Here is a 25,081-nt window from a genome sequence, read left to right as displayed (position 1 = left end):
GGAACGGTAGGGGTTCTGAAGAGCCAAGAGATAGCGTCGTTTACCTGGCGCAGGGCAGAGCCAGACATGGACCAGGAGGCCCAAGTTTATGCCTCAGCTCCGCCACTTTTACGGGCAGTTCTTTAACCTATCTGAACCCCAATTTCTTCACCCATTGGGGGAGATTATAGTACACACCTCAGTATAGAGATGTGCATATGATAACAAATAAAAAAGCACTCCATGGCTATAAATCTCTATACACACTTAAGACATCATCAAAATAACAGGTTATAATATACCTGAGAAGTTTTCCTCTAAATTCCATAATGTAATTGATTGCCTTAAACACACTCCAAAATGGTGTAAGCCTCCTCTTCCATATAAGGTGACGTGAGGACTGGAGGAGATCAGATCAGGGAGTGTGCTCAATTTAAGATTATCTGTGATTAGAATGGGAGTCAGTACAAACAGCTCAGCCTGCAGCTCTTCATCCATTCACAGAACTTGGTCTCTCTGTGCTTTTTGTGAAAAGGAAACCAAAGTCCAGGAGCCTGAGAATCTCCTCAGAAGCCGCAGGCCAGGAGCCAGCAGAGACAGTCTCGCAATGGTGAGAGAAGCCACTTGGAGGACAGTGGCCTTCACAGTCTGGAGCTTCCAAATCCCCTGGGGGAACTGTTCATATGCAGATTCCCGGGCATGCCCCGCCCAGAATTTGCGGGTCCTTCCCGGGTATGCCCCATCCCTGGGTGGAGCCACCCAATGCTTACCTGGGAGGAAGGGGATGATCCTTTGCTTGGGGTCCTTCTGGCCACCTTCAATGGGAAACTTATCCAAAAGCTGCATCTGAGAAGCCAGACAGACAGAGGGACAGGATTCAGAAGACCAGAACATTCCTCATCATCCCTTCCCTACTCCACTCCACTGCTCCAGGGCCCCAGTGTCCTCACACGGATGAGTGACGCCTGAGATCCCTCATTTCACAGATGATTAACAAACCACATGGGGCATGAGAGTGAGGAGGCCAAAGCTCTCTCTGCATCAAAGAGGGCATCTGATCAATCTCAGTGAGCCGGTAGGAGTGCAGGGGAAGGTGTCAGGAGATGGCCCTGAGCAAGGCTGGGGTAGGGACCAGAGGCTTTCAGGCCAGGCTGCCTGTAGGGTTTCCAGAGGCTCCTTTGGGCCTAGTTTCTTTCCTACTTTGTGGGGTGAATCCTTCAGCCACTGGCCATCCCAAACCCTCTTGGGCCAGGATGGGGGAAGGCCCCACCTGATACTTTAGACAGACCACCCACCTTCCAAAACCGTGCTGTGGAAACAGACCCAGCTGTTATTTTAATTGCAAAACCAAATCCATCCCATTGCCCCCACTGCCGGAAGACCATTCCTCCGCTTCCTACCTTCCCACCCTGAGATCGCTGCTGTTTTTCCAAGGACGGACCCACTGGAAGAGTTTCCAGGGTTCTGGAGGAACAACTGTTTTTTTTTTGTTGTTTTTTTTTTTTTGCTATTCTGGGCTGAAATTCTATGTGAACTGGAAAAACACACAGGAGACAGGATAGATGAGGCCAGGGCCCCTTTGTGTGTGGCTGATTTCCTTTCTGAGGCATAAGCAGGAGGGGAGTCATGATCTAGTCCTGCTGCCCCAGCTGTGTGACCTCAGGCAAGGAATGGAGCCTCTCAAGGTTGGGCCTCAGGCCCCTCCTTGGTGGAATGAGAAGGATCAGTCACATGATCTTTGAAGTCCAATCAGTCCTTCAAATATATATTGAGCATCCACTTTACAGCACTGGGCACTAAGGAAAGGGCAGTAAAGAAAATAGACAAAGTTCCTGTGCTCAGGGAGTTTACACTCTAGCGGAGGGAGACAAACAGCAAACAAATAAGTATGTCATGTGCCAGGGAAGATCAGATCAGTGCTGCGGAGGAAAATCAGGTAGGATATGGTACTGGAACAGAACAGGAGTTGTCATTTTATATAGGGTGGCAAGGAAGGCCTGACCCCGAGCTAGCAATTCTACAGAGACCTGCAGGGGGCGAGGAAGCAAGCTACACTGGAGAGGGAGAATGTTTCAGGCAGGGAAACAGGACATGCAAAAAGAACCTGGCAAGGCCAATGTGGCCAGAGTGGAGTGAGCCAGGATGAGAGGGACAGGCAATGAGATCTGAGAGGCAGGATGGGCCAGGGCACAGAGGGCCTGGTGAGGCTCTGGCGAAGACTCAGGGCTTATTGTGATGGAAGGGGAAGTCCTGGAGGGTTCTGTGCAGAGACAGATGATCTGCTTCACACTTAGAAAAGACGGCTCTAGCTACGGCGTAGGGAATGGACCACAGGGTGGAAGCAGGGAGACCAGTTACGATCCTACTGAAGGCGACTTGGACCAAGGTGTTAGCACTGGAGGTGGTGAAAAGCGGTTCGTCTTAGTCTGTTTAGCGTTGCTGTAAAGGAAGACCCAAGGCTGGGTAATTTATCAAGAAAAGAATCTTATTTAGCTTGGCTCACAATCTGCTAGGCATGTGGTGAAGCCTCAGGCTGCTTCCACTCATGGCAGGGAAGGGGAAGGGGAGCAGGCATGTGCAGAGATCACAGGGCGAGACAGGAAGCAGAGGGCAAGGGGGAGGCGCCAGGCTCTTTTTAACAACTGGCTCTCACTCATTACCATGAGAACAGGACCAACTATTCATGAGGGATTAGCCCCCGTGACCCAAACACCTCCCATTAGGCCCACCTCCAACACCAGGTATCAGATTTCAACATGAGACTTGGGGAGAACAAATATCCAAGCTATAGCATGGTTCTAGGCTAGACTGTGTGTGTGTGTGTGTGTGTGTGTGTGCGCGCGCGCTCATGCACACGCGCGCGCATTTATTTCCATCGTGTGTGTGTGTGTGTGTGCACATGCACACGCGCGCGCATTTATTTCCATCCATCCATCCATCCGTTTGTCTACCCAACCAGCTCTAACACACAATTTTAGGATTGTCTCTTGCATAATCATTACCCAATATACCCAGGTTATTCAGATCCCACATAATGAAGGGCAGGTCACTGGTGATTACATTCAAAACAAGACAAAGACTGCAGCATGATTAACTTTCACTTCCCTGAATACAGATGGATATTTAACAAAAGCTGGCTCATGAATTTTTCTTTCTCTTTCTTCTTTTTTTTTTTTTTTTGAGACAGAGTCTTGCTCTGTCACCTAGGCTGGAGTGCAGTGGCATGATCTCAGCTCACTGCAACCTCCGCCTCCCAGGATCAAGCGATTCTCATAGCTGAGATTACAGGTGTGTGCCACCACGCCTGGCTAACATTTGTATTTTTAGTAGAGATGGGGTTTCACCATGTTGGCCAGGCTGGTCTCGAACTCCTGGCCTCAAGTGATCCACCTGCCTCAGGCTCCCAAAGTGCTGGGATTACCGGTGTGAGCCACGGCGTCTGGCCACATGAGTTCTCAATGTTTTAAGTCAAACTCTCAAACATTTAATAATTGCCTGCTATGTGTAAAAACAGCAACTGGGCCATAACATTATAAACAGGATTTTTTTTTCTCTCTTATACCTTAATGCTCAGCAAAGGATTTTAAAAATTAATACATTTTCAAATAAATTCTATACAGATTAGGACTCCTATTTTCTCCTTTTCCCATTTTCCTCACCCCTATTCTGTTTTTGTAGATTTCATTTCTATATTACAGTATTACATAGGTAATTCATGTTCGCTAAGGGAAAAAACTAGAAGTTGTAGCAGTGGGTGGTCAAAAAGAAACTAAGAATCACTCATAATCTCTCTCCCTGATATTAATATTTTGGGATATCTATCTTTGCTAGGCATTCTTCCATCCATGTAAATAAAATGAACCCATCAATACTTTTACACTATATAATGAACATTTTTCCATGTCAATGAATACTTTCATATCAATGTTCTTTTTTCTTAAGAGACCAGGTCTCACTCTGTTGCCCAGGCTGGAGTACAGTGTGCAATCATAGCTTGCGTCAGCCTCAAACTCCTAGGCTCAAGTGATCCTCCCACTTCAGCCTCTGGTGTAATTAGGACAAGCTGTGTGCCACAATGCCCAGCTAGTTTAAAAACTTTTTTTGTAGAGATGGGATCTCACTGTGAGGCTAGTCTCAAGATCCTGGCTTCAAGCGATCCTCCTACCTTGGCCTCCCAAAGCACTGACATTATGGGCGTGAGCCACTGCGCCCGGGACACGTCAGCATTCTCAATCGGGACACAGAATTTCAATGTCTGGATGAGCCATAGTGTATTTACCCACTCTCCTACTGTTGGATATTTAGGTTGTTTCTGACTTTTCACTACTATATATAGCACTATAGTGAATACCCTTGTTCACACATCTATGCACACTTCCTTAATAACAATGTATTTCTTTTTACTTTTTATCTTGTTGTATTCTATGCATATTTATAAGTACCTTAAATCTTTTCCATAAGAAGAATGAGAATTCATAAATGGATAACTAACATGTCATTGGGGCCTCTGAATAGGTTTCTGATGAAGAGGTACAGAGATGTCTGAGGAGAGAGGTGGGCTCAGCAACATGTGCCCAGGTATGGAACGCTTTGTCCTTATCTCAACCACCTGTCTCCCGAAACAAGGTGACCCGCTGTTCCACCACAAGTGGTGGGACCTCACGCAAGGTGCTATATCTCTCTGGGGCTTGAGGGAGTTAGGCTACAAAAACTTGACATTTTTTTCCCAGCTCTGACATGCATATGTTCTCCGACGCCTCCATCTCTTTCAGACCTAAGAGTCTGAGATTCTCACAGTGCAGAGGGAATGTGGTGCTGTGGGTAGTGGGCAGGGGCAGGCAGGACTCATGCATTCATTCCTTTCCCCCAAGAACAGTTACTGTATGCCTTCTCCATGTCAGGCTCTGCCTTAGGTGCTAGAAATAAGTTAAACTGTAGCCTTATGGCCAGGCGCAGTAGCTCACGCCTGTAATCCCAGCACTTTGGGAGGACAAGGCAGGAGGATTGCTTGAGGCTAGGAGTTCACAGACCAGCCTGCGAAATCCCATCTCTACTTAAAAAAAGTACAAAAATTAGGTGGGCATGGTGGTGTACATCTGTAGTCCCAGCTGAGGCAGGAGAATCGCTTGAACCTGGGAGGCAGAGGCTGCTGTGAGCCAAGATCGTGCCAACTGCATTCCAGCCTGGGCGACAGAGCGAGACTCCATCAAAACACACACACACACACACACACACACACACACACACACACACACACACACACACACCCTGCAACCTTCACATCAAGGAGCCAGGCTTCACAACCTTCAACATGCTTCTGCAGCTCTTGGGAAGTTCTGATTCAGCAGGTCTGGGCAGGACCTCAGGTGCTGAGCCCAACCACACCTGTCACCTAATCCCACCACCAGGATAAGCCAGCAGAGCCCCGGAGCTGCTCTCCCCGTCAGTCATCCCCCACCCCCATGGACCACTGGCCACGGAAAACGGAAGCACAGCTAACCACTGCCAGGGACACCTTTTCTGCCCACAGGTCAACTTTCAACGAAAGCAAATCTCTGAGCTCAGACTCCAGAGCAAACCAAGTAAGAGTTCATTCTGTGTGGCGCTTGTAGCTGGCAAAGCTGCACAGTTCAGCATCTTGGCCCTCAATAAGTCAGAGCGGCGGGCGGTGAGAGACAGTTCAAATGTCACCCCTCCTAGAGGGCCAGGCAGGCTGCAAAGCGGGCTCCGTAACCTGGTCAGTACCCAATTTGCAGGGCTAGTTTCCATAGATAAAGCAATCGGGGCTGAGCGGGACTGTCTCCCGAACCTGCTGCCCCGCCCTCTGGGAGGAAGAAGCCTGGGCGCGGGGGCGGTGAAGCAGGAAGGCCCCGCCCAGCAGAGAGTTCTGCGGGGCCACCTTTGCAGGCAGGAAGTGGATTCTCCTGTCACTCCAGCACGGGCCTGACTCAGGCTGGAGTAAAAGCAGGGCCCATCGCCAGGGTCCTGGCTGGAGGAAAAGCAGGGCCCATCGCCAGGGTCCTGGCTGGAGTGAGAGGCATTTGGCTAATGGAGCCCCTCGCAACCACATCAGAACCTAGCAGTGTGTGGAGGAGGCCAGGCTGTTTATCTAAAGGGTGGATCGTGTGAGAGATAGGGGACAGCTGGGCTCCACGCGCTGGCTCCAGCCAGAGAAAGCTGATTCGGCGGCTCTCCCAGGGCAGGGCTCCGCAGCAATCCACGCAGGGGAGAGGGGAGGACGGGCGAGCCCAGCTGGGGCACATCTGTAACCAAAGAGGCCGGCTCCTCGCCCCTCCCAGAGGGTGGAGCTCACAGCGACTCAAACTTTCGGGCCCCAATCCTCAAACCTTCATCCTTGTGCCCTTTCTATCTAGCTCAAGAAAAAAGGGTGCATTACTACAAAAAGCTGTTGGCTTTCCTGACCCAGAAATTCCCCTTAAAAAGAGACAAGGACGGCCAGGTGCGGTGGCTCAGGCCTGTAATCCCGGCACTTTGGAAGGCTGAGGTGGGCGAATCACCTGAGGTCAGGGGTTCGAGACCAGCCTGACCACATGGTGAAACCCTGTCTCTACTGAAAATACAAAAATTATCTGGGCGTGGTGGCGGGCGCCTATAATCCCAGCTACTCGGGAGGCTGAGGCAGGAGAATCGCTTGCAACCGGCAGGCGGAGGTTGCAGTGTGCTGAGATCTCACCATTGCACTCCAGTCTGTGCAACAAGAGTGAAACTCTGTCTCAAAAAAAAAAAAGAGAAAAAAAGAGACAAGGCCACCAAGTCTCTGTGGGGACTATGCAAGATTGCGGGAAACCTCAGAATTCATTTGTTCATTCTACTTAGCTGAGGACTAACCAGTCACTGTGTTACATGCAGGGGACACATCAGGGAGCATCACAGAAAAAGAGAGGGACAATAACGCTAAGTGTGGTTTTTCTTCTCTTTTCTTTCTTTTATTTATTTATTTTTTGAGACAGAGTCTCGCTCTGTTGCCCACGCTGCAGTGCAGTGCTGCAATCTCGGCTCACTGCAACCCCCTCCTCCCGGGTTCAAGCGATTCTCCTGCCTCAGCCTCTTGAGTAGCTGGGATTACAGGCTTGTGCCACCATGCCCGGCTAATATTTTGTATTTTTAGTAGAAACGGGGTTTCACCATGTTGGTGAGGCTGGTCTGGAATTCCTGAGCTCAAGTGATCTGCCTGCCTCAGATTACAGGTGTGAGCTACTGTGCCCAGCCTTCTTTTCTTTCTTTGAGACAGAGTCAAGCTTTTGTTTCCTAGGCTGGAGTGCAGTGGCACAATCCCAGCTCACTGCAGCCTTGACTTTCTGGGCTCAAGTGATCCTCTCACTTCAGCCTCCCGAGTAGCTGGGATTACAGGTGTGCACCACCCAGCTAACTGTCTTTTTTTCTTGTAGAGACAGAGTCTCACTATGTTGCCCTGGCTGATCTTGAACTCCTGGCCTCAAGTGGTCCTCCTGTCCTGGCCTCCCAAAGTGCTGGGATTACAGGCATGAACCATCATGCCTAGCCATTTTCTTTATATTTATTCTCTTTGGGAGTTCACAGGGCTTCTTGAATCTGTAAGTTGATAATTTTCACAATATTTAGAAAATTTGTGGCCATTTAAAAAAAAGTTTTGTTTCTACTCCATTATAATTTTCTTCTGTTTCTAGGACTATTGTTACATGTAAGTCAGAAGACTGCATATTATACTACATGTTTCTGGGACTCTGCGTGTGTTTCTTCATTCTTTTTTCTCTGTTATGCGGATTGGATCATTTCTAATTATCTATATTCAAGTTAAGTGATCCTTCTGCCATTTCCATACTAGTGGTAAGCTCATCCAGTGAAATTTTCATTTCAATTATGGCACTTTTAAGTTTCAAAATTTCTATTTGACTCTATTTTTTATAGTTTCCATTTCTCTACTATCTGCTTACTCATTAAATCCATATTTTCCTTTAGTTAACTGTTTGAAAGTCTTTCAACATCTGGGCCATCTCTGTGTTAGTTTCTAGTACTTTTTTACACCTATGGGTCATATTTTCTTATTTCTTTGACCACTTAGTAATGTCTCATTTTATACTTGCCATTGTGGCTAATATGCTGTAGAGACTCTGGATTCTGTTATTTTTCTCTGAAAAGTGTTGATTTTTGTTCTAGTAGCCAATTCAAGTAATGGTTAATCACCTTAAACTTATGTAGGCAGAGTTTTATGCTTTCTTAGGGGGATCTATGGAAAGTCCTAGGTATTTTCCAAGTACCTCTAACTTGATCTGACTCAACCTTCAAATTCTGTCTCCTCTGTGGATACTGTTAGGACTTATTCTTGGGTTTCATTAGGGTGAGTTTACAGTAGGCCTTACTTTAGGGTCTTACTTAGGTCCTTGCTGCTAAAGTGCAGCCCTTCCGGTGTCCCAGCTGGACGCCTGGAGTGTTATGCAGATTGGATAATTTCTAATGATCTATATTCAAGTGACTCTTCTGCCATTTCCATACTAGTGGCCCCCCAGATAGGCCTGAAGGAACAGCCAGGAAGAGAGAGAGAGGAGGCAGAGAGGACCTGTCCACCCTGGCAAAGAGTTGGGATGCTTTTAGCTGGGACATGGCTCATGCCACGCTGAGGAAGCACGGTGCCAGAACACACCCCAACTTTGACAGGGAGCCCACTCCAGGTTCTAAAGTTCCTTAACAAGTCAAAGAAGTCTTCTTTGACCATTTTCTGGAAAAGATGCAAGCCTTCACTACTTCAAGTCCCTTCCCAACCAGGCCTTTACCACATCAGCAGGTTTCAGGAGCGCCAGTCATGGTCTGTGATCTGAGTGGGAGCTAGGACACCCACATGGGTACAAGGGACTTACCTAGCAGCATTAAGTGGGTGTCAACCTGCTGAGTGGTAGGAAAAGCCAGGCGATGGGAGTTTAGGAAAAGACAAGATCAGTGTGGCTGGAGTGAGCAAAAGGATGTCTTAGAAGAGACATCAGAGCCAGGCCTTGAACAGAGAGCTGGGAAACGGGAGGAAGGCCTTCCAGGGGGAGGAATGGCAGGGACTTAGGCTCGGCAGTGGGCCTGTCAGGATTGCTACAGGAAGCAGTGGGATGGGAGTGATTTGCCTTGCTCATGGATTCCATGAAATGCTGCTGTGTGTCAGAGAAAGTGCTGGGATCCGGGGTGGAGGCCCCTGATCATTTATTCCAGCGACTTGAGGATGACCACACAGCTGGCACCAGGGCTGGATGAGGGCAGATGCCTGATGTGCCACTCTCAGGGGGAATTAGGGTGCCCTAAAGCATCACCAGCAGTGTGACAAGATGGAGAAGTCATTTTCAGAATCCAGCTCAAGGACGGCACTGTATGTGGCTGGAGTCTCTGGGATGGGGACTGGCAGGTGGGAGGTCTCAGATGCCCGCTCGATAATAACACACACTCACTAAGCTGCTGTCTACAGCATCTGGGTTGGGGAAAGCAGAGCCATTTCCATCCCTGGGCTCTAGGGGAGCATCTGTTTCCTTGCCTTTTTTAGCTTCAAGAGGCCGCCTATATTATCTGGCTCATGGCCCCTTTCTCTGTTTTCAAATCATAAGTGTATAGCCGGACACCGTGGCTCATGCCTGTAATTCCAGCACTCTGGGAGGCCAAGGCAGGAGGATTGCTTAAGCCCAGGAGTTTTAGACCAGCCTGGGAAACATGGTGAGACTCCACCTCTACAAAATATATAGATTTAAAAATTAGCTGGGTGTGGTGGTGTGCACCTGTGGTCTCAGCTACTTGGGACACTGGGGAGGGAGGATTAATTGAGCCCAGGAGGTTGACGCTGCAGTGAGCCATGATCATGCCACTGCACTCCAGCCTGGGTGACAGAGCTAGACACTGTCTCAAAAAAAAAAAAAAAAAAAGTGTATTGTGTGCATGCATGTGTCTGTGTCTGTGTGTGTGTGTGTGTGTGTATTCTAACTGTATTTAGTTTGCTAGGGCCACCGTAACAAAGTACCACAAACTAGGTGTCTTAACAGAGTTTGATTGTCTCACAGTCCTGGAGGCTAGAAGTCCAGTATCAAGGTATGGGCAGGTTGGTTCCCTCTGAGGGCTGTGAGAGAGGGTCTGTCCCATGCCTGTCCCTTAGCTTCAGGGATGTAAGTCATCTATGGTCTTCCTTGGTTTGTAAAAAGGAGCACCTTGATCTCTGCCTTCATCTCCACATGATGTCTCCCTGTGTGTGTGTGTGTCTAAATTTCCCCCTTTAATAGGGACACCAGTCATGTTAGATTAGGAGCCACCCTACTCCTGGATGATCTCAACTAATTACATCTTGATGACCCTGTTCCCAAATAAGGTCACATTCTGAGGTACCAGAGGCTAGGACTTCAATATATGAATTTTGGGAGGAACACATAAAAACTTCAACCCATACCATTAACACGTTAAAACAAAACATAACCATTGAAGGATAAATATCTGTCCGTATACTATGAAGAGTCTCTTCCTGAATCACAGTGGTGCTTGCACAACATTTTAGAAAATGTGAAGAAAAATAAATCGTGCATAGCTAGGCAGCTCTGCATTCAAATCAGTTTCCTCATCTGTGAAATGGGAACGGGGACGGAACCTGACTAGTCGGGTGGGTGAGAGGATTAAATGAGATAATGTAGGTAAAGTGCTTGGCACAGAGCGTGGCACTGAGTAGGTGCTCCATACACACCAGCTATTCTCATCACCCCTGTCACCATTACTGTTGTTATGACGCCAGGCGGCGTCCCTCATGCCAGGGAAAGTGCTTAGGAAACTACAACCCTGAGGTCAGGGAGGCGGCGGGGAGACTGAGAGGGGTGGATGGGTCTGGGAGGTGTCTTGGCCTGGGCCAGCTTGGCTCTGGGCATCTAGAGGCCCCAGGGGAGCTGCCCAGCTGGCGTGCGTGGGCCAGGGTTGGGGAGGAGGCCTCTGGCTTTCGCAGCAGCTCATTCCGTGTGTGGGGGCTGGCCAGGACGTGACATTTAACATGCTGGGCCTGGGCGGATAGCCTGACACCTGCAGTGAGATGTACACAGGGTGAATTAAGCAAAGATGTGCTGGAGGATGCAATCCCAGGGGAAATCCTCAAGCCACAGAAAGCCTCTCTCTGATGCCCAAAAGGTGCCCAAGTACCGATGCCTGTCCCCAAACCTACCCCAGTGGGCTCATTCCACAGACCCCCACCTGCTGACCCATGGCCTTTGTGCAGGAGAGAAAGAGTACTAGGTTGGAGTCAACAGAGGAGGATTCCAGTTCTAGCCTGCAAGAAGTGGCTGGGCAACTGGGGCAAATGGCTTGGCCTCTCCGGGTAACCACAGCCTCATCTGTGAAATGCTGGACCTGCCTGTCTCCACACGTGTTGTGAGGATCCAAGGAGAAGATGCAAGCAAGTGCTGCCAAATGCCAGGAGTCACTATTCCCACTTAACTTCTCTGAGCCTCAGTCTACTCATCTGTAAAATGGGGCCATGCCTGTTTTTCCCCTCCATGGTGGCTGAGGTTAAAAAGGGAAAATGGGCCGGGCACAGTGGCTCACACCTGTAATCCCAGCACTTTGGGAAGCCGTGGCGGGAGGATCACGAGGTCAGGAGATAGAGACCATCCTGGCTAACACGGTGAAACCCTGTCTCTACTAAAAATAAAAAATAAAAAATTAGCCGGGCGTGGTGGTGGATGCCTGTAGTCCCAGCTACTTGGGAGGCTGAGGCAGGAGAATGGCATGAACCCGGGAGGCGGAGTTTGCAGTGAGCCGAGATCGTGCCACTGCACTCCAGCCTGGGCGATAGAGTGAGACTCCGTCTCCAAAAAAAACAAAAAGGCGGGGCGGGGGGGGAATGAATAGGTAGAGCGCTGTAACACAGGCCAGGCACAGAGGAAACCCCAGAAGGAGGCACCTCTCTTGGCACTGTTTTACCATTATTAGTGTTCTAGTCAGTCATGGAGTGCTTGAGGGCTGAAGTCAGAACTCCAGCTTATTCTTTCCTAGCTACATGACCCTGGCCAAGTCACTTAATCTCTTTGTGACCCCATTTTCTCATCTGTAAAGTGGGAGTAGAAACAGCGCCCCATGGCACTGTGCGGATGAAATGAGAATACAGGTGAGCAGGTGTGCTTGCCTTACCGTGAGTGCTGGATGAATGGGGTCACCAGTTTTAAGGTAAAGAGACTCCAGTGGTGTTTTCCTGATCTCTGATGCCCTCCTCCAGCCCTTTCTGCTTTCAGGGAGCTGCTCAGGGCCGTCTGCCAAGCCCATCTAACCCTAACTGCCAACAGCTGTAAGGCCTTTTGGGTTTTTCACCTATAATTTCACACCTTTTCTCATCCTAAGGCTGTTGAGCTTTGTCCCAACACAGATCGCTCAGGTGACTTCAGCTTCCCTTGGCCAAGAGTGAAGAGCATGAGGCCAGGGCAGCAGAGCACCTGGGGAGCTAGTGACAAAAGGAGTCAGATCAGAGATTCTGCATGTGGCCAGCTCTGAGCCTGGCTCCTGGCAGAAGGAATAGAGTCTCCCCAGGAGTCACAGAACCTGAGGCATGGCTTCTTACTATGTTTATGTTTTTGTTTTTGAGATGGAGTCTTGCTCTGTCGTCCAGGCTGGAGTGTAGTGACACGATCCCGGCTCACTGCAATCTCCGCCTCCTGGGTTCAAGCGATTCTCCTGCCTCAGCCTCCCGAGTAGCTGGGATTACAGGCACCTGCCACCACACCCAGCTAATTTTGGTATTTTAGTAGAGATGGGGTTTCGTCATGTTGGCCAGGCTGGTCTTGAAATCCTGACCTCAAGCGATCCACCCGCCTGGCATGAGGCACCGTGCGGGGCTGGCTTCTTACTATGGATGGGAGCTACACCCTAGCATCCTCCTGATACCCCAGTGTGCCAGCCCCAGCTGCTTGTGAACTTCCCTCCCTTTCGTCCCTAGGAAGTGTGGGAGCTGGGGGAGCCTGGTGCTGGAGCAGGGAGGGTATGCATGGGGCAGTGTGAGGGGCAGGGCTGCAGGGGTCATCTGAAACAGGGGAAGAACTCGGACTTCCTCCTCCAGGCAATAGGCAGCCCCTGAGGCTGCTGAGCAGAGGAGGAGCACTGTGAAAGTGGAATTCTAGGAAGACACATCTGGCCAGTACAGAGGACGGAGAGTGGTGAAAGAAACATCTGTGTGTGGGACAGCCAGCCAGAGAAATCCTGGCACCAGCCCAGGGCGCCGGTGGTGACACTCCGCAGAGAAGGAAGTCTGCCCAGATTTGAGGTGTTTTCTGGCAGGTTGCTGGCTGTGGTCACTCTGTTTCCTCCTGGGGGTCTCTAGCCATCCCCTAGCCTTGCCAGAGACCACTCACAGGTTTTTGAAATTCTCCCCAAAGCTGCCTGACACTTTTCTCTCTCACACAAACTCCAAGGACTATCCAAAATAGGAGGAGGCCCTGAAGAAGGGGGAAGGGGAAGGAAGGCAACCGGCTTTAACCTTTTCCCGGCTGAACCACACCCCTAGCCCCAGTTGTTCTTGATTCTTCTCATCCTCCAAATGGCCTAGAACTGTGGTACCCCAAGTGCCCTGGCCACTACGGGATCAAATTCAGACCGAAATCTGGGACAAAGAGAGCACTTTTTGGCAAAGACGAAGCCAAAACAGACCCTCAGCGGGCCTGGGCCCAGGCTGCTGCTTAAGGCAAGGAGATTCCAGCGGGCCCCCAGTGTGCCACCCTGATGGGCTTCCTGGAAAGGGAAGCCAAGTGGAACACTTCTAAATGACAGTCTAACATCCTTGCCTTCCTCCTTCCCTTCCCCAAGCATCTCCATTCCCCATTTTTTTCTCTATTCTAAATGGGTCAAGGTGCCCATAGGTCTCAGAACCTTCTTCCTCCAAAGTCTTGTCAAAAGGAAAAGTAAAAGAGTAGGCTACTGCAGAAGGCTGGGGTCAAGCGGGCAGAGTTCAGCTCCTCCCTGCAGCCTTGCCTGGTTAATATGGAGCCCTGGGGCTGTGAACCAGCACCAGCCTCTTTGGCCTTCCCAGGAAGTAACAGTGGCTGGGCCATCCTAGAACTCAGGAGAGGGCAATGAAAGCATCCTTGAAGACACTAGAAGCCACCATCCAGGCCCTGTGCTGCTGAGTGGAACCCTCAATGGTCAGGCAGGCCCAACAAACTCCGGCCAGAAGCACTGCCTGCACCAGGTGACTTGGAGAGTCACCTCCCCACTGCCACCCCTTCCTCCTCTGTTGGAAACTTCCTGGCACGAGAGACCGAGATACCTGTGAAACCTCTTTGAATGTCCAGGCAAGGAGAGTGCTAAGTTCGAACCAGTCTCTAACATTGCTGCAACTTGCTCCCCAATCTGCAGATTTCATCTCTGGCTTCACACCCTTTGTTGGCTCTCTGCTGCCTGTGGGACACGAGCCTATTCATGACCTCTGCTCAACTGACCTCTCTAGTCACACGCCCTGCCACCCTTGCTTGTCCATCCCGGCACACTGCCTGGCCTGCCTGAGGTCTCTGCAGGTGTAACCTGCTGTTCCACAGCTCCCTCCTCCCCATCACTCCTGCAGATCGGTCACACTTCTAGAACTGTGCTTACCATACTGGATTTAATGATTTGCTTATGAAACTGTTCCCTTCCAAATGCCTGTGAGCTTCTTGAAAGTCATGTCTGTGCCTTGATATTCTCACTGTCCATCATGGTATCCAACACACACCTGGACCTACGACTAGAATACATTTCCCAGCCTCCCTTGCTGGGAGGTACAATCATGGAATTAAATCCTGACCAGTGGCACCTGAGCAGGGTTATGTACCCCCCTCCCTTTGGCATAACCCACAGAATCTCCCTGCAATCCTTCATATTCTGTCTTCCTTTGCCTGCTGGCTAGATGTAAAACTCCACGCAGGATGGGGTCACCAGCTGGGGGAGACTGAGTTCCTGATGACTGCCTGGAGCGGAGCCCTCTAGTGACTTGTTTTGGTCTGGGACCTGTGCAGAAAATAAATCTTTATTATGTTGAGCCACTGAGTTTGTTATACAGCAGTTAGCCTGCCCTGACTCATACAGAGGAGCTCAATCAAGGTCTGTTGAAACAAACTAAAAGAGGGAAGGCAATACAAAGTGTAGATTCCTCTTGCAGTTCTATCCTTAGATATATCAAGTCAGGCATTACATTCCCTACATGACTCAACTATTGCTGGAACTAAACCATCACTCCTCTCCCACAGCCCTATCTATCAAACCCACATGCACAGTGGTTAGAATGCCATGCTTTCCCCCGGAAGGACTGAGAAGGGTGGAGGACTTGCCAGATGGCCTCTGAAAGTCACTCTAGGTGAATGAGCCACACCTCAAGATCCTGGTTTCAAAGCTTGTAGAAAGCACACAGAGACACAAAGCTGAATTGCAGGGAGGGGCCTCCTCCTTGCCACAGGGGCAGCAGCACGCCCGACACATGACCCTCAAGCTCAGAGGAACCAATGAGGGGAAGCCACTGCCTCTCCGAGGCAGCCCACGCCATTCCTGGGCAGCCTCTGGGAAGTGCTGCAATAGGGCTCCTCACAAAGCCCAAGTTCACCAGATCAGATCCCCACCTGGTCACGAAGGGCTATGACCTAACAAGGGAAAGATCCCACTGGGACTGAAAGAGGAAGAAGAGAGGAATGGAGAAGAGGGACTTCAAACATATCCTCCGAATGTTCCACGCCGGTGCTACCCAAGGCAGACTGTGGCACTGACATCATCTCAGAGCTTGATGGAAAAGCGAAGTCTCAAACCCCAGGCGGACCTGCTGAATCGGAATCTCTTAGCGAGATTGCTAAGTAGTTCATGTGCACATGAAAATTTGAGAAGCCCTCATTGTTCTCTGCCATAAAGATTTCATCTAATCCTTAACAAGTGGATCCCAATAGTAAATCTAGCCCATAGGCAAAGATGGGCACACAAGAGGAGGAATGGGAGCTAAATAAAACTTGCCTTTAAAGCGGAGGAGGAGGACAGCAGGCCTCTCTCTCCCATTCCTTCATACCCAGCGGCAGCTCACTATGCATTCCTTTATTCATTCAATAATGATTTCCCAAGCACACACTATATGGCAGGTACTGTTCTAGGCACTGGGAAAACAGAAGCTGTGGGGCAGGAAAGATCCTGCTCTCTGAAAGCTCACATTCTGGGGAGAAGGGGAGGGAGGTGAGGAATGACATAGTAAACAATAGTTAAGAAGACAATGGGCTGGGCGTGGTGGCTCATCCCTGTAATCCCAGCTTTTAGGAGGCTGAGGTGGAAGGATGGCTTGAGCCCAGGAGTTCAGCCTGGGCAACACCTGGGCAACACCGGGAGACTCCATCTCTCCAAAAAAAAAAAAAAGATAATAATAGGTTGCAATAAGTGTTTTGAAGACAGTAGAATGTGACAAAGTGACCCAGAGTACATGAATGCACGGCTGGGGGGGCTCTCTGATTCTGTGAGAGGTGCCATGTGAGCTGAGGCTGAGTGCCCAGAAGTCAGCTCCTTGGGGACCTGAGGGAAAGGACTGCACACAGAGGGAACGGCAAGGACAAAGGCCTGGTGGCAGCACTGCGCTTGGTGCCCAAGAAGCAGGTGAAGCGAGCGAGCTGGGGTGCTGAGAATAAGCGACAGGAAGGTGACAGAGGCAGGTCTGGAAGGGCAGGCAGGGCCATCACCCAGGGCCTGGGGGCAGGCAGGAGTTTGGAGTTCATTCCAAAAAGAAAGGGAGTCTTCAGAAAGGTTCAAGGCCATGGTCTGCTAGGATAGGGTTTATGTTTTAGGAGGGCTCTGATTCGTGGGAAGACTGGATTATAGAGGAGGTGACAGTGAGAATGTGGAGACCCCTGAGGAGGCTGTCTCAGTTGCCCAGGTGACAGGTCGGTGCGGGGCTGGACGAGGGTGGGGGCAGAGTCGATGCAGAGGAAGAGGGCAGATCCAGGCTGTCTCTGGAGGGAAGTCTGAGAAGATGAGCTGAGGACGAGCTGACTTGCTGTTGGGCTGGATATGGGACATGACTGGCCAGGTATGGGGTGGTCCCAACTGGGTTCGAATCCCTTTTGGCATCTTAGATGCACATAGCAGCTGACCCAGGCACAGGTGTGCCCCGTACAGGTCTGAAGGTGTCAAAGCTGGCATCTGCTGCTTGGATGGCTTCCTCCCTGGTCACTGAGGTCAGGCATTTATTTTGCCCATAGACGTCTCCTGTAACTTCTTTTGGGAATCTCCTTAAGCCAAGGACTTCCCATTGTTCCTTCACAGTGGGAAAAGGGGAGAACAAGGTGGAGCCCAGATGGAAAAAGAGAGGAATCCCTAGAGCTAAAAATAAATCTCGGGCAGTGTTGCCAGGGAAGCCTTGTAAAGCAGCCCCCGCAGTGAGGCGAGCCGCCTGGGGCAGCCTGTGCTTCCCAGGCTCTGCTGCCAGCCCTTCTAATGAGGCTCTCCTTGGGGGAAAAACTGCCTCCTGCCAGGGACCTGGGAAATGCAACAGGAAAAGTACCCCGCAAAGCTTGCTGTCTTCCAAGCCCACCCTGGTGCCCAGCTGCAGGCTACTTCTCCAGGTGGCAGCCCAGCTGCTGACCCAGGTGATGGGCTCCTTTCAAACAGGGGGAGCTGCCCACCTGGAATGAGGTGCAGGAGGAGGAGGAAGTGCAGGGACAGAAGGTGCTGGCTGCTCGGGGGTTGCTGGGGCACCTGTGTGCAGGCCTGCCCTTTTCCAGGTCCCGCCCTTCCTGGACTCCAGACCCCAAGAGGTCACAGAAGCAGGGGTTGCCCTAGCCTCTGTGCATGCCCAAGGCGGTCCTGTCCCACATGTTGCCCACGTGGATGCCCATGCCTGGAGCACCTTCCCAGCCTACCTGAACCCCAGCCCTTCTCCACCTCCAGTTCCACTCCTACACGCAGACCCAAGGCAGGAGGAAGGGAATGTAGCATTGACCAGACACCTCTTCTATCTGCACCATTTTATTTATTTAAAAGAGACATATCTGAAGCAAATGTGGCAAAATATTCACAGGTGTTAAATCTGGGCAGTAGGTCCTCTCATGCCTGTGATATTATTTTCTATAGGATTGAAAACATTCATAATTACAAATAAACACTGGAGAGAAGCTGCAGCACAGAGAAGCACTGGCAGCAGCTGGCTGGAGGGCAGGGCAGTCCCAGTAAAAACTCAGGGGGTGCAGTGAGGAGGTAGGAGGATGGGTCTGCTGGGGTGGAGGAGGAAGAAGAAGAAAAGAAAGGGGAGGAGGTGGGGGAGGAGGAGGAGAAGTAAGAATGAGGAAGGAAGGGGAGAAGGGGGAAAAGGAGAAGAAGGGAGTGGGGAGGATGTGGGGAAGGGTCCAGATGGCAGCTGGGTTTGGAACACACTGAGGTGGAGGCACACGTGTGGCTTACACACAGAGACACCTGGGAGCGGCAGCCTACTAGGCATGTCTGTTTAGATGGGTAACCAGTCTGCGGGTCAGCTCGGGTTGCATCTGTCTCCAGCCCCTCAGCCCCACTCTGAACACCAACACTTGCCCTTAGCAGGTGCTCAACAAATGTGATCAGGTGCTCACCCCCAACCCTTCCTTCCAGTTGACGGCAAAGGCTTGGACCAGAGAAAACGGCTGTTCACTGATAGAAGATATTCAAGGGCGAGCAAAGCCCTGCCCCAAGCCTGTTCCTGACACCTACCTGACCTGGATCGCTGACAGCTTGGGGGCCAGCCTGTCCCTACAAGAGCCACTCCCTTTCCTGGGCACCTGCCCACTGCTCAGCTATTTCTAGCAGGAACAGCAATGGGGCAGGTGTGGCCTTAGAGGAAGAGCTAGCACGGGGGTGGGCAGGGATTAGGTAATGGAACAGACAGATGAGACCCAGGGGACCCTCCGTCCAGTCAGATAAGGGGAAGAGCTGGCCCAAGACTCCTGCCCTCCGTGCCCCTAACCCCACCCACAGGGACTCTGAACCCCACTCTCCGGGGGTAGCCTGAGTGAGGGCTGAGGCCACTGCCAGCCCCTTGTACTCATAGGGCCCCCTGGCACAGCATGGCCCAGGGAAGGGAGGAAGCAGTCACCGCTCTTCTTGGAGGAGGACAGAGCATTGGCTGGCCATCACAGCTGCCCACAGGAGGCAGGACAGCCTCCCCATCAGATGCCAAGACTGCCACCTGATTCCAAAAGGCGTGCATATACGTGAGCCACTCTCGGGAAAGCTGCCTCCGCTTCCCCACAGTCTCCTGAGGAGGAGAAGCAGCTTTCCTCCCCTGCAAGGGCTTCTGCCTTCACTAGTCCCAGCTGGAGACTCCCATGCAGACCAGAGCAGGCTTCCACCTGTCCTCCCAGACTCCTGCCTGGGATGCAGCCGCATCCTGGGATGAGACATGCAGACGAGACTGGCAAAGACAGAATCAGGGCGAGAGAAAAAGCCTCCAGGGAGGCTGACATAAGACCGCAGACGGAGGCTCAGGGAAAGGTCACAGGAACAAACAGAGCCACAGCCAGAGATGGGCTCAGAGACCTCAGACAGACACAGAGAGAGAAATAGAGAAAATGAGGAAAGAGAGACAGAGAGAGAACACCACAGGGAGAATCCAAGACGCCTGAGCAGAGAAAGGAAATGAACATACAGAAACTGACCATTTCTCTCTATGCCCAGCCCCCATCTGCCCCTTCTGCTCTACAGCTGAAGCCTTCTTGGCAAGGAAGGGAAAGGACTCCTCTCCTCCTCGAGGTGTGGGGCCTCCCAGTCTGGCTCTGCAGCACATCAAAGTGGCAGCAGAGAGGAACAGCTTAGCGCATGGATTCCAGCACCAGACTGCCCAGTCTGAATCCTGGCTCCTCCACCTACCTGTGGGTGAGACCTTGACATCCTATGTGACCTGGGTACCCTCATCTCTTTTTTTAAAAAAAGGGGGAATGTTGGGGGGCGGTGGCTTGCACCTTTAATCCCAGCTACTAAGGAGGCTAATGGAGGAGGATCACTTAAGGCCAAGAGTTTGAGACCTGTCCAGGCAACATAGCGAGACCCCCCATCTCTACAAAAAATTAAAAAATTAGTCCAGCACGGTGGTGCACACTTGTACTCCCAGCTATTCAGGAGTGAGGCTGCAATGAGCTATGATTGTACCACTGCACTCCAGCCTTGTGATAGAGTGAGACCTCTTAAAAAAATAAATAGAAAATAAAAATAAATTTTTAAAAGTGGGGGAGAGTGGTGGTGCCTACATCCCAGGGTGGGCTGTAAGCAGTTCAGGGGTGATCATAGAAAGGACATGGGACAGGGCCTGACACAAAGCACGTGCCAACACTCGTTCCTACAGAGAGTCCCCCAGCCTGAGGGGCCACCACTGCTCCCCAACCTCCCCTGCCTCAAGAGGAGCAAGTCAAGTTTGTTCCTAGGTTCTTTCCTTCCTTCTTGCCCTTCCTGAGCTGAGGAGAAAATGCAGAGGTGAGAGAAGCCCTTAGCCGCTGGGACTGGGAGCTCCTCAGGCCCTAGGGTCTCCTTATCCCAACACTCCACAGTTCTGTCCCGCTTTGCATCCGATTCACTTATCAAGCCTGTCTGAACTCCAGACACAGGGACCCAGCCCTAGACAGTCAGATTCAGGAGGCTGCTGGGGAACAGGAATCTGGATACATTTTTAACCTGGCTCGCAGGTGAACCCAGATCACAGGTGATTCTGTCACCCATCCAGGGCACAGGCCCATGGCTCCAGCCCGCACCCTGGTTCTTGACTACACAGCCAAGAAACCCAGGTATTCCAAACTGTCCCAACTGCCAGACTCAGGCAGCAGCAGACTTTTCTCAATATGCACCAAATATATATATAAAGCAATGGATAGAATCTCCCACTTTGGAGTCCTCCTACACAATTTTCTTAAAACATTGGCACTTTGCCAGACTGCCTGGCCCAGTCTCTTCTGTCTTGGTCCCCACCCTGTTGCACTGCTGGATAGAGTGGGGGCAGGCACACACAGAGGGGTTTCCCTCCACCCTCCTCCCACTGGGGATTCCTCCTCAAAGGTTCCAAGATGAGCAGTGAAGCCCTGGGAAACCGAGAAAAAAACCGAGCCTGTCTCCCTGGGGAGCAAGGCAGGCTGGCCTCCACCAGGGCTGCCCTCGGGAAGTGCAGCCGGGACTGTCTCAGCAGGAAGAATGGCCAGCTTGTCACCCACCCAAAGACCCTCTGACAGCATCTCAGCTCCAGCCCAAACACCAGCCTCATGCTTCCTGTTTGGCAAAAAACAAACAAAAAAAACTTTTTGAACAAGGTATATCTAAATGGGCCACATTCCTGGGCTCTTCCAGAGCCCCCCAGCCAGCACTGAGCACAAGACTGCCAGGATGGATGAACTGGCCACTTCGTTTACTGAGCACCAGATCAAGGCTCCATAATTAGCAGATAGAGCCAAACCCTGGTGGCTTTGGGGTCTGTTTCCTCGCCAGCCCCAAAGCATTGATTTACTGCAGCTTGGAGGTACCCAAGACCCTTCTGTGGCTGGGAAAAATGTTCCCCTAATCCAGGCTGGGCATGCATTGTGTTCACAGGGAGGATCGGAGCCCCTTGCCCTCTCCAGGGGTGCCAGAGGCAGCACCAACAATCTCATAATAATAATGCTTCACAGCTGCTCCAGGCATGATGGCAAGGCTTTCCTGAGGCTCATCTTCACATCCCACAACAGCTCTATGGGACAGGCTCTGTGAGTACAGCCATTTTGCAGATGGGAAGGTGGGGACTCCTGGAGGATAACTCAGGTTCACATAACTGGTAAAGGGGCAGGCCAAGGCGCAAACCCAAATGAGTCTGGCTGATAACACAGCCTGAACCTTCCATCTCTGGGGGATGCTGCCCTACTTGGAAAGTTGGGAATTTGGCACCAGGACTCCCACAAGTCCTTTGGAGAGCCTGATGTCATCCATCTGTGGAGGTCTCTGGGAGATCTAAAATCTTTTTTCCTTGGCTTCAGCTAAATTGAGGGTATAAAGGAAAAAGCTCCAATATCCCAACTACTCCCACAATGTTCCAATCTAAACTAGTGTCCCTGAGGCCAGGTGTGGTGGCTCATGCCTGTAATCCCAGCACTTTGGGAGGCCGAGGCAGGCGGATCATCTGAGGTCTGGAGCTCGAGACCAGCCTGGCCAACATGGAGAAACCCCGTCTCTACTAAAAATACAAAAATTAGCCAGGCATGGTGGCAGGTGCCTGTAATCCCAGCTACTCGGGAGGCTGAGGCAGAATTGCTTGAACCCGGGAGGCGGAGCTTGCAGTGAGCTGAGATCACACCACTGCACTCCAGCCTAGGTGTCAGAGCAAGACTCTGTCTCAAAAAATAAAATAAAATAAACTAGTGTCCCTGAGACACAGAGATGGCAGCCCCTAAAATCATCAGGAAGCTGAGGTCCAGCCTGGGGCAGGGGCTGCCGATGAGGTAATCAATGCAGCTCACATCTCCCGGTCATCACGCTGGTGGCAGATTGCCTCCCAGAGGGACAAATAACTCTATCTTCCCTCAGAAAAGCCCACAGCTCAGGCTCCCATAGCTTACCAGACTCCCCACATGCCTCATTCCAAAAGAGTCAAAAACAAAACCAGCTGCTGCCATCGTCAGTGGGGGAGGATGGGGGGGATGGGAGGACCAGGATGTCAAGACCTTCAGGCCCCAGATCGAAGCTGCCCCCACAAGCCGAAGGGAATGCCCATAGCATGCAGGCACGATGCAGGTAGTCTAAGTCTACATCCCGGGCTGCCCACTTAGTGCGGTAACACCCGTTCTGTGCATTCTACCCTCATGCTCTGCCAGCTGAGGGCTCTTTCACCCAGGATGACTCTGGATTTTCCCCTTAGGGTCCCCAACACCATGCATGGAGTCAGGCACGTAGCTAGTGCTCCTCTAGAGGTGTCAGGAGGCACTTGAAATTCCCTCCAGCAGGAAGAGAGTGACCTGGTCACACCTGAAGCTTCACAGGGTGTGTATACGTACACGCGCACACGCACACACAACACTCACCTGGCCACCACCAAAGATCCTCCTTCCCTTTATTCTCCAGTTTGGAGGGGGGGCACTGTCACCCAACACACTTTCCAGACAACTTTCCTGTTGGTTATCCAAAGAGGGGTAAGATGAGGGCCCAGTAGGGGCAGAGCTGAATTTTCTAAGTCGGACCTTTGGGCCTAGGAGCAGAGGAGGAAGGAGGTGGCAGAGGCAGCAACTGCATTCCAACGCCTCATTGACGTGACACCCAAACACACCCTGACATGACACTGTACACCAGGAAAACAAAGTGTGCAGCTCTGAGCAGTCATGCAGGTGGTGTGAGCCGACTCTGACACTGCCCCTGGCAAAGCTGGGGTTTATTATTCAACAATGAGAGAGGCAGGTGACAGTGGGCAGGAGATGTGGGCTGAGCTCCAGGAAGCAGCTGAGCCTGGGAGGGAGCCACCAGCGACCTCTCTGGGATCTAGAGAGAAGTCTTCAGCTCTTTGCAAAGGCAGCTTCTCTCTAGAGTGAATGGTTCCCCACCACTCCCTCCAGGCGCTCTCAGTGAGGCAACAGAAGCTTCCTGCCCTCATCAGCCAAAAACAGAAAGAGGACTTTTTTTTTTTTTTTTTTTTTAGAGATGGAGTCTCGCTCTGTCGCCCAGGCTGGAGTGCAGTGGCGCGATCTCGGCTCACTGCAAACTCCGCCTCCTGGGTTCACGCCATTCTCCTGCCTCAGCCTCCCGAGTAGCTGGGACTACAGGTGCCCGCCATAACCCCTGGCTAATTTTTTTGTATTTTTAGTAGAGACGGGGTTTCACGTGTTAGCCAGGATGGTCTCGATCTCCTGACCTTGTGATCCGCCCGCCTCGGCCTACCAAAGTGCTGGGATTACGGGCGTGAGCCACCACGCCCGGCCCAGAAAGAGGACTTCTGAGCGGAAGGCTAGGAACCCAGACTGGAGTGAGCTAGAAGCGAGAGTACTGGAGTTCTAGTCCTGCTGTCACTTGCTGTGATCTTGGACAAATCACTCCCTGCTTGGGACCTCATTTCCTTGTCTGTCAAATAAGGAAAATGGGCAAGATCAGAGGGCAACCAGTTAGTTTCATCTCAAGGTGCCATTGCCAACTGATAGGTAGTGACGTCCTAAAGATACTTGGTTTTGTTTTTTAGAAAGACTCTGAGACCATGTCTGGGCTCGTAATCAATTAACAATGTCTGCCATGGGTACAGGACAGGAGAATGCCATGATCAATTAGTGATGTCTGCTGTAGGCATGAGTGGGAGATGGCAACATAAGTGCCAGATACTTGTCATCCTGCTAGATATCTCTAAGGGCTTCCTGATTGGAAAACTTATAATTCCACCGCTGATTTCCCAGCGGACATAGTTAACATCAGTTGACAAACATGTACTTCCCATATTGTGCTATTTGCACACAGCTGATTTCTCTCTCTGAAAGGGACATTCTCAGCCCTGCTGGACAGTCATTGGGGGAGCAGTGATGCCCCCAAGGCTCCTAGCACTCACACTCACAAGACGTCACCCAGAAGTTTAGAGCCAATGAACAGTGCCAAGGATTGACACCCAGAGGACATTCCAGCTTCTTACAATTTTCCCCAGTTTACAAAAGAGCTTCCCCCACTGTATGAAAATCCCACATTGACCCCATGGAGAGGCTGGGGGTGCAGCAAAGGGCAGAGATGGCTTTTGATTTTCCACTGCACAAATGAGGGTCTGATCTGACAGGGCCTTGAGTCCATTAGGAACAGGATTTGGCCGAACACCCTGTGAACACTGTGAATACCCTGGGCCTGGATCAAATGCACACAACCATTCAAAATGAGGCTCACAGAGCGAGTCCTCATCTGTATAGGAAAGGTGTGATTTCCCACACACACCTACAGCACGGTGCATATCTGACAACTCCCAGCAGCTACAGTGTCACACAAGTTCCCCAGCTCTTTTGACGTCCACAGGTTCTGGCTGGGTGGAAAGTTCTCCTGAGGGCAGGCCCCGAGGCGGTGGTTCTCAGGGCCTGAGCTCAGCTCTCTGGGTCTTATCTCCCTTTATGCACAGATATGCAGAGACCTCTCCCAGATGCTGTATCCCCGCTGCCACCACCTTCCTTCCGTACCTCTCTCCATCTGTTTGGAACCAGGT

The 25,081-nt window shown here is 51.2% G+C and overlaps 1 protein-coding gene across 2 annotated transcripts in view; it reads right to left on the bottom strand.

Annotated features, from left to right (window-relative positions):
- The window catches only part of SH3PXD2A (SH3 and PX domains 2A), a 286,817-nt gene that overhangs the window by 198,075 nt on the left and 63,661 nt on the right, over window positions 1-25,081 (bottom strand). For both annotated transcript variants that reach the window (XM_032178540.2, XM_032178549.2), the window contains exon 3: window positions 750-825. In XM_032178540.2, the coding sequence (XP_032034431.1) occupies window positions 750-825 (76 nt within the window). The remainder of the gene's footprint in view (window positions 1-749; window positions 826-25,081) is intronic.

The sequence above is a fragment of the Hylobates moloch genome, unplaced genomic scaffold (genome assembly GCF_009828535.3).
Source record: "Hylobates moloch isolate HMO894 unplaced genomic scaffold, HMol_V3 SCAFFOLD_3, whole genome shotgun sequence".
Classification (NCBI taxonomy): Eukaryota; Metazoa; Chordata; class Mammalia; order Primates; family Hylobatidae; genus Hylobates; species Hylobates moloch.
Note: the sequence above shows the minus strand (reverse complement) of the source record. Positions and strands in the feature narration are given on the sequence as shown.